This window comes from Chiloscyllium plagiosum, chromosome 36, assembly GCF_004010195.1.
Source record: "Chiloscyllium plagiosum isolate BGI_BamShark_2017 chromosome 36, ASM401019v2, whole genome shotgun sequence".
NCBI classification, from domain to species: domain Eukaryota; kingdom Metazoa; phylum Chordata; class Chondrichthyes; order Orectolobiformes; family Hemiscylliidae; genus Chiloscyllium; species Chiloscyllium plagiosum.
The window spans coordinates 9,455,507-9,465,274 of record NC_057745.1 but is presented as its reverse complement, the minus strand read 5'-3'; the positions used below and the strand labels follow the sequence as shown (position 1 = coordinate 9,465,274).

The 9,768-nt window shown below is 43.5% G+C and overlaps 1 protein-coding gene across 3 annotated transcripts in view; it reads left to right on the top strand.

The window, feature by feature from the left end:
• Positions 1-2,346: 2,346 nt before the first annotated feature.
• The window catches only part of ticrr (TopBP1-interacting, checkpoint, and replication regulator), a 47,291-nt gene continuing 39,869 nt past the window's right edge, over positions 2,347-9,768 (top strand). For all 3 annotated transcript variants that reach the window (XM_043677253.1, XM_043677254.1, XM_043677252.1), the window contains exons 1-2: positions 2,347-3,860; positions 6,161-6,482. In XM_043677253.1, coding sequence (XP_043533188.1) covers positions 3,276-3,860; positions 6,161-6,482 — 907 coding nt within the window. In that variant the 5' untranslated portion in view covers positions 2,347-3,275. The remainder of the gene's footprint in view (positions 3,861-6,160; positions 6,483-9,768) is intronic.

Sequence of the window (9,768 nt, the reverse complement as noted above, 5' to 3'; positions counted from 1 at the left end):
CGGGCTGAGATAGTTGGCTTCCAACAATCAGAGTCCCAATCTTTCTTTGTGTCTGTTGGGAGCTTCTCCCCTGAAATCAAATGGGTGACATTGAGTCATAGTGATGTACAGCACGGAAACAGACCCTTCGGTCCAACCCATCCATGCCAACCAGACATCCCAACCCAATCTAGTCCCACCTGCCAGCACCTGGTGATATTGGTGATTGAAATATGCAACAGGATGATAGACATTTGAAGGTTAGATAAGAAATGACTCTTGCCTCTGTAGAAGAATCTAGACTGAGAAGAATATTATACCTTTGATTTTGAACCAAATGCAAACACAATGTTTTCCCAATAAGAGTTGAAAGATTGCAGAATACCCTGCTCCAGATTGCTAAAACTGCAGAAACAATTGGATGCATAAAAGGGTTACTTATGTGGGTGGTTATGAAGTATATTAAATGTAAGAAATTGTGATGAAAGTGATCAGGTGTATCCCAGAATTTTTTTGGAAGTTCGGGAAGTGTTTGCTGGGATATTTGTATCATTGATAGCCGCAGGTGAGGTGCCAGAAGATTGGAGGTTGGCTGATGTGGTGCCATTATTTAAGAAAGTCAATAAGGAAAACCCAGGGAACGATAGACCAGTGAGTCTGACATCCGTGGTGAGCAAGTTATTGGAGGGGATTCTGAGGTACAGGATTTCCATGTATCTGGAAAGGCAAAGACTGGTGAGGGATAGTCAACAATTGTGTCTCACGAATTGGTTGAATTTTTTAAAGTGATAAAGCATATTGATGAAGGCTGAACAGTGGACGTTGTTGACATGGACTTCAGCAAGGTGATCGACAAGTTTCCACATGGTAAACTGGTTAACAAGGTTTGAGCACATGGAATCCAGGGAGAGCTAGCCATTTGGATATATCATTGGTTTGAAGGTAGGAAACTGAGGATGGTGGTTGAGATATAAAGGGTTAATTTGCTCTGTTGACCTGCAGGAAATTGGATGTCCTGAGGGGTAGGGTAGTAAGCCTCTATCTTAGGGTGGTATGCCTTTGTCTTATGGGTAGAATGTAAGGAATTTACATTCTCATCTCTTACCATTCAGAGCCACTTGCATGGCCATTTTCTCGTTATTCAGTGTGAATTTACATTGTCATTCTTTACCATGCAGAGCCTTTTGCGTCATCATCCCCTATTCAAAATCAATTAGAACACTGCAATTAAAATTCTGACCACACACTACAGTTACAAAAAACAAATACAATTTGCAGCAGGTCTTGCAATTAAGGGACAATTTACACTATACTGTTTCTGGAGATGATCAGGTCACTGCATTGTGTCTTGAGAGGCATGTGTCTGTGAGGGAGTGGCTTGGCGTTGTCTTGTGGGCATTACTGACTGTGATGTAAAAATCTTGAATAAAGGAAGGACTGTTCCTTTGTTCAGAGAGAACTCCTGACATGGCTTCGCAAGCATGGCAACTAGTGTTAAAGGTTCCGCCAGGATCGGTGCTGGGTCCACTGCCTTTTGTTATTTATATAAATGGTTTGGATAAGAATAAAAGAGATATGGTTAATAAGTTTGCAAATGACACCAAAGCTGGTAGTATAGTGGACAGTTCAGGCAGTTATCTCAGAGTACAACGTAACCTTAATCAGACAGGCTGATGGACTGAGGAGTGACAGATGGTGTTTAATTCAGATGAATGTGAGGTTCTGCATTTTAATAAGACAAATCAGAGCAGGATGTACACATTTAATAGTAGACTCCTGGGGAGTCTTGTCAAACAAAGGTACCGTGGGGTACAGGGTCGCAGGTAGACAGGATAGTGAAGAAGGTGTTTGGTACACATACCTTTATTGGTCAGTGCAATGAGTATAGGAGGTGGGATGTCATATTTTGGCTGTACAGGACATTGGTTAAGCCACTTTTGGAATACGGCATTTGATTCTGGTCTCTCTGCTATAGGAAAGATGTTGTTAAACTTGAAAAGGTTCAGAAAATATATACAAGGCTGCTGCTAGTCTTGGAGGGTTTGGGCTATACGGAGTGGCTGAATAGGCTGAGGCTATTTTCCCTGGATTGTTGGAGACCTTATACAGGTTTATAAAAGCATGAGGGGCATAGGTAGGATAAATAGCCAAGGTCTTTATTCCAGGGTAGGGCAGTCCAAAAATAGAGGGTATGGGTTTAAGGTGAGAGGGGAAAGATTTAAACGAGATCGAAGGGGCATTTTTCCCCCATACCAAGGATGATGTGTGCATGGACTGAGTGCCAGAGGACTTGATGGAAGCTGGTACAAGTACAACATTTAAAATGCATCTGGACAGGTACATGGGTAGGATATGTGCCAAATGCTGGCAAATAGGACTAGATTGATTTAGGATATTTGGTCAGCAGACACAAGACAAACGTGTCAGTTCCTGTGCTGTATAATACTGCCATTATATGACTATGATGAAAAGCTTTCGCAACGAACAACAAAGCAGCGTAAGATCAAGACAGGGAGACACCTCTGCTGCTAGCCCCATGGCAAAGTGATAGTGGTGATTGTGCTCTTGCCCCAGAGTCAGAAGGTTGGGGGTTTAAATCCTACTTCCTGAGGTCGATGCCATCTTTTGGATAATGAGTTAACCCAAGGACCCCATGGGCCCTGTCAAGTGGAAGTACAAAGTACTGAATTGGGGCATTATTTTAAAGAGAAGCAGTGGAAATAGGTCTGACCAATATTCCTCAATGGACATTAACACAGAGATAACGAGACCTTCTTCTGTACAAATAAGTTTCTATCCCTGGCAAGAGTGACATTGTTACAATATATTTAAAAGGACAAACTGCAGAGTAGGCCTTTGCAACCTAACGATCCCATTGGCTAGACCCTGCTGTTTACAATCCGGCTGTCCAATCGAAGACTGGTGCTAGCTCTGTCCATGGCGATTGGCTAACGGTCGCAGCGCAATGTCCAATCACAGCGTCACAACGCGCAGCCGCATTCCAAGAGGGCCAATCAGCGATGGCGGATCCGCGTGTATTGGCCAATCGCCAAGGAGCCAGCCTGACGGATGTTGGACCAATCGGAGGAGCGGCACAGTTGGGGAATTGTCCAATGGGCAGACAGAGCGGTGGGTTTGTGACCAATGGGCGTTGGGGATGGAAAGGGCGCCAAGAATTGTCGGTTGAAGCTCGGAATCGCGGCGGTTCCGGGACAGTGGCGGAGCCCGTATTGAGGGCCTTTTCCCTCAGACTCTAGGAGCAGCGAGTGCCAGGCCGTATCCGGGGGGGGTCGGCCATGGTTTCTCACAACATCGCTTTCCTGGTGGACACGGCGGCGGAACCTGGCTTGGTGCGCCGGGCCGCTCTGCGAGTGCTGCTGCACTCGGCCTGTGGCTCCGGCCTCCACAACGTCCGCTGGGCTTTCAAACTCTTCGACCCGGCGGCGGCGAGGGCGAGAGGCCGCCGCGGCTCCCGGGGTCACGGCTTCAGGGAGCTGCGGCTCCGGCACCTTGAGGAGCTCGAGGAGGCCCTGAGCCGGGCGGCGGCGGAGCGGGAGCGGGGGCCCGCCGTCGCCTCCGCCACTCAGACCGCGTTGATCGAGGCCTTGTCGGACTATCAGTGGGACCGGCCGGACATCACCTCCCCCGCCAAGTCCCGCCGGGGGTCAGGAGCTGAGGCCCCGCAGCCACGAGCTCGGAGTTCGCTCTTCCTCTTCGCCCCCTGCCCGCACTCCCGGGATCAGTTACTCGGCTTCCTACAGCTCCCCGCTAGCCACAGCTGCCAGCAACTGGCCGAGAAAATTATCCCGGCTTCAGTACGGACCCTGCTGTCCAGCCATTCCATCGCCCTCCATTGGGTGGACACCCAGTGCCTCCAGCAGGTATCCGCTCTTTAATATCTCGTTTTAAGTCCTGTCCCTGCTTTCAATTTCTCGCCCCACCCACTACCAGCCCCCTCCCCAATTTCGCCCTTTCCCGAGTTTCGCCCCCTCTCCCTCGCACTCACATCAGTAATTTCTTACAAGTCTCAAAGAGCTCTGCCCATCAGTCGAGAAGAAATAAACGTGGTTGAATTAAACTTAAAAGATAACAATTTATACAGCAAACGTTCAAGCAAAATCAGAAAGAATCTAAATAAGTGATTGCACTTTAACATCTATAAAATGCACTTTTCCTGCAGTGCCTACTGGCCATAGAAGGTTTCAGATATTGAATGCACCCTTTCCAAAGCCACCAGATCCAGTCCTACTCCAAGACTTGACATGATTTTGGTTGACATTTCAGTGCTGTATTGTGGGAATATTGTACTTGTGGATAAAAGGTAAAACCACTATTATCTGCCAATACTGGTTAATATTAAAAGGAATATTCATTTGGCACCTGTGGAATTGCACAGATTTCTGATGTCCCAATTTGCATATTTATTATGACTTTCAGGGACTTTTGTGCATAAATTGATAGATGCATTCTCCTACATATCAAATAACTGAGTGTTTTGCCACATAAATTGTGCTTTAGTATGTCCTCTAAGGTTTACTAGTTTATGGGAAAAGAATTGGTCAGATTATGTTGGTCCCTGTACTTATGAATGCTCAACAACAGCCAATGTAAATTTTGTAGCTACTACATAGTATGCATAAGAGTTAATATGTAATTGTATAAAGCATATCTATCCAAGTGGAATGTTAAACTGCTAATCCTGCTCCTCGGCAATTGAAAGTGTAGAGAAGTATCCATGCTAATGTTTTTCCTTTACCAATTTATCAAAAACCTGATTGTTTTAATATTTGTGATCGTGATGTGTACACCTGAGTTGTATATGCCCAACTATCAGTTACTACATTTCCAAAAAGTAATTAATCAGATATAAAATTCTTTAGCTTGTTCTGAAAACCGATAAGCATTTATCATTTCTAAGTAGGCCTCTTCCATACAATGAATTTTTTTTTTCTTATTTCAAAATATACTTTATTCATTTAAAAAAAAATTAATCACTAAAGCAGTTTGATTCTGTGGTCTTAGCTTATGGAAAACATACAAACATTGAAGTTTGACTTTCCTGACAGTTCCAGCAGACGCAAGGCATTTCTTAGGCAGCGGGAGAGTCCGATAACTGAACAGACCCTCATTGTGCTTTGGCCAAATGACCTTAGGTGGTGGTCTTTCCCCACTGCGCCTTGGCAAACACTTGGTCGAGGTTAATTCCTTGTACTGGACAACTAACAAGATCTGGGCAGACCAAAGAACATCTTGCATAGAGTTGATGGTCCTCCAGGTATAGTCAACATTTGTCTTTGTTTGTGTCCTGGAGAACAGAGCATAGAGTCCTGCATCAAGGAGTTGCTTGGGGCAAATCTTGACAAGAACCACTGCATCTGTCTCCAGAATTATTTGGCAAAGATACATTCCAGCAGATGTGACAATCTCTACTTCCCACAGCTGCTTCAAGAATGGCGTGGTGCCGAGAATCTCCGTGTACATGAAGCATCTCACATGTAGTGTCCTTTTTGCCACCAGCCAAGCGGCGTCTTGCTGCTTGTTGGAAAGTTCTGGCGATGAGGCTTATTTATGCTACTGATCACACTGAACATTGATGTAAAGTGGTGAATTTTCACTCGGCATTGTAAGAGATTGACTCATATTTTTGTCACATTGTGTTTTGCATTTGTCACGCATACAAATTGCAGTCACAGCATTAATTATTTCTTGTTGCTTTTCTTGACTCATAATTGACTTTTAAGAACTGGGTGACAGCAATTGGCCTCTAATTTACCTCTAGAATGCAAAGCAATGTATAGCTTTAAAGGAAATTTCTAGGCTGCAGACCTTTGGAGTCACAGGCTGAGCCAATCTAGTTCTCAAAAGCTGTGCAACTGTCCTATTTGCAGCTCTGTCTTTTCCTTGCTACTTGATTGTTTTTAATATTGATGGTCTGTTTTGGGTGAATGTCAACTATTCTAAAGTAGTATTAACTGACGTGTGCAGAGATCAAAAAGGTGGGTGAGGATCCTGTTGTTGACCTGGTGGATATTTATTCCTCAAACAATGTAATGAAAACAGATTATTAAGTCATTCCATTGTACCCCATTGTTTGTATGAGACTTTGCTGTGCACATGTTTTGCTTTTATGATTTGTATGTTTTAGTTTTACGGAAACCTTGTGTTTCTATTTCCTTTCTAGTTCGTTGGAACGTCTGATCATATTGGGTATAAAGTCGTCTCTGAAGTGATGCACTTAGTTGGTGGAAGTTTAATTCCCTTTGCAGCTTTAATGCAACTTTCAGTTAATGACTCTGCATTACTATTGGGCAGAACTTCTCAAGTTGGTCAAAAGAAGACTGCTTTTGAGAAGAATGGAGTAGTTAAAAAGGAATTTGTGAAACTGAGGAAAACAGTAGAAGCTGTCTTTCCATTTGATTGCAGTATGAATTACTTTGTGAACGCTGAAAGTTTCTATCGGAAGATGTTTCCTCTTCAGCAAGGATTGCTGACTATCTCACAAGGTAATTATAATCCCTTTTCCTGCCGTTGTCAGTTTTGAAAGTCTACGTTCTGTATATTAATGAAAATGTTTTTTTTTTAATTCCCTGCCTTGAATTCTATTGAGGCATTTTAGCTTTACCTTGCTGAAGTTCCAAGGTAACAGTTACTAACGGCACAAAGCACCTTCCACTTTTGTCAAATCTAATTTCTGATTTTAATCTGGAGTGTGGGAGCAATCTGAGTCAAATTTCCTCTGCAAGACATTTTAATTTGACAGCCAGGGAATGCCAATCCATTGTCATGTCAAAATTGTTCAGGGCTATGATTTCCTGTGACTTTTACAACTCTCCAGAAGATTATTTTCAAAGTTTCATAAATGCAACCTGAAGTATGAACAATCATGGGTATACATATTGAATTTTGTCTGTTTAGTATTTGATTTATAGCTGTTCTAATGGGCGGGATATTAACTTTTTCTCCCTCACTTATTACCCAATATATAATTAAATTTGGTGAATGGAGTATTGCAAACTTATTGTGCTTACTCTTAATAATTCATATTTCTATTATTTGTGCGAAATGAGACCATCTGCCTGGTCTTTGCTCTTATTAAGATCCTATTTACTATTTAAAAAGTGTAGATAGTTCTCCTTCTGTTTTGGGCAAAATTTCATCCTCAACACCATCCAAGTGAATTAACTGACTCTCTGATTTCATGGTGTTGCCTCATGCTGTGTGCAACACAGTTGCTGAAGCCATGCATAAATGCTGCCTTTAAAAATAGGTTATTGAATGTGAATGTGAAGATCGACTGACTGGGACTCCTTTAGTGCTGGGAGCTTGAATGAGGAGCAATTTGTCAGGTGTGTCCAGGGTTTGTTTTTTTCAAGCAGTAGGTGGAGTGTCCAATGAGTGATGGGGCCATACTGGACGTGGAAATGGGAAATGAGCCTGGTCAGGTGATCAAAGTTCAGTGGGGAAGCATTTTGGGAATAGTGACCCTGTTTCCCTATGTTTTCGGATACTTATGGATAAGGACAAGAATGGACTTCAGATGAAGGTGTTAAATCGGTGGAAAAACAAGTATAACTGAATTAGGCAATAATTGGCGAATGTGGTTTGGGAGTGACTGTTTGAGGGTAAATCCCATTCTGACATGTAAGAGTCTTTTAAGGACCAGTAGATTAGAGTGCAGGACGGGGATGTTCTTGTGAAAATGAAGGACAGGGATGGTAGGGTTCGGGAACCTTGGATGACAGAAAATTATCAGTTTAGACAAGGAGAAAGGAAACAAACCTAAGGTCTGGGCAACTAAAAACAAAGTTTGATTAGATTAGATTCCCTGCAGTATGGAAACAGGCCCTTCTTGAAGGATATAGAGAAAGTAGGAAGGTGCTCAAACGGGGAGTTAGGAGGGCAAAAAGGGGAGCAGTGGTAAGAAGAATCCCAAGGCATTTTATACATATATTAAGAGCAAGAGCGTAGCTCGGGAAAGAGTAAGCTCAGGCGAAAGTGAGGACTGCAGATGCTGGAGATTTAGAGACGAGAATGTGATGCTCAAAGCACAGCAGGTCAGGCAGCATCTGAGGAGCAGGAGAATTGATGTTTCGGGGCAAAAATCAGTAGGCTCACTCAAGCATAAAGAGGGGAAGTTATGTGTGGAGTCAGAGGAAATAGGTTCTTACTTCATTTATAGGGATTTAAGTGTGTCCAGCTAAGCCAGCATTCACTGTCCATCCCTAATTGCCCAGAGGGTAGTTGAGAGTCAACCATATTTTGTGGGTCTGGACTCACATCTAAGCCAGTAGAGTCACATTTAGTACATTAGTGAGCCAGGAGGGTTTTTTTCTGATAATTAACGGTGGTTTCATGGTGATCGTTTGACTCTTTCTTTTCACTGAATTCAAATTCCACCAACTGCTGTGGTGGGATTCGAACCCAGGTCCCCGGAACATTACCTGGCCTCCTTAATGTGTACTTTGGTGAAAACCGATGCAAAGTGAGGGATGTTGAGGTTGGAAAAAGGTGTGTGAATACTCTCGAGCAGGTCAACATAATGGAGGAAGAAGTGTTGAGTGTTTTGAAGTATGTTAAGGTAGACAAATCCCAAGGCAAACAGGATCTATCCCAGGATACTGTGGGAGGAAAAGGAAGAAACAACTGGGGCCTGAACAGACATCTTTGCATCCTCTTTGGTGTCAGGCAAAGTTCCAGAGGAGTGGAGAATGATCAATGTTGTTCCTTGGGGTTAACAAAGGAAACAGGTAATCCAGGTAATTACAAGCCAGTGAGTCTGACATCAGTGGTGGGAAGCTTGGAGAAAATACAGAGAGATAGAATTTATTCACATTAGAAAGTGAATAGACTTGTTCATGTTAGACAGGATGGGTTTCTGCGGAGAAGGTCATGTCTCATCAACTTAATTGAGTTTTTTGAGGAGGGGACAAGAATGATTGAAGGAAAGGCAGTGGATGTCTTCCATGTGGACTTTAGTAAGACATTTGTTAAGGTAGCTAATGGTAGACTCATACAGAAGACAGAGTGGATTTGTTGTTGGTCCGTTCACCTAGCTGGTAGGTTGTTGGCAGATATTTCATTCCATTTCTAAGTGACATCATCAGTGCTGTTTTGCCACCTGTGAAGTGCCGCTGTATTGTTCCACTTTGAATTTGTGGTGCTATTTGAGCTGTTTCTGATTGGTGCCAGTTTTATTTTTCCATTGCAGCAGTTTGTATATTGGGTCCAGGTCCACGTGTTTGTTGATGGGAGTCTGAGGATGAGTACTATGCTTCCAGGAATTCACTTGCCGTTCTTTATTTGGCCTGTCCTAGTGTTGTTGTGTTGTCCCAGCCAAACCCGTGGCTCTTGTTGTCCGTGTGCATGGATACCAGGGATAGTTGGTCATGTCACTTGGTTGCTAGTTTGTGTTCATGGATGTGGGTCGCTAGTTGTCTGCCTGTTTGTCCTACATCGTGCTCAGTGCAGACGCTGCATGAGATTTTATAAATTGCATTTGTCCTGCACATAGTGGGTGTTGAGTTCTTCTACAGCTCAGCGAACAGGCCAACAACAAATCCACGAGGTAAAAACAATGACTTCAGATGCTGGAAACCAGATTCTGGATCAGTGGTGCTGAAGAGCACAGCAATTCAGGCAGCATCCGAGGATAGGCAAAATCGACGTTTCGGGCAAAAGCCCTTCATCAGGAATAAAGGCAGAGAGCCTGGAGCGTGGAGAGATAAGCTAGAGGAGGGTGGGGGTGGGGAGAAAGTAGCATAGAGTACAATAGGTCAGTGGGGGAGGAGA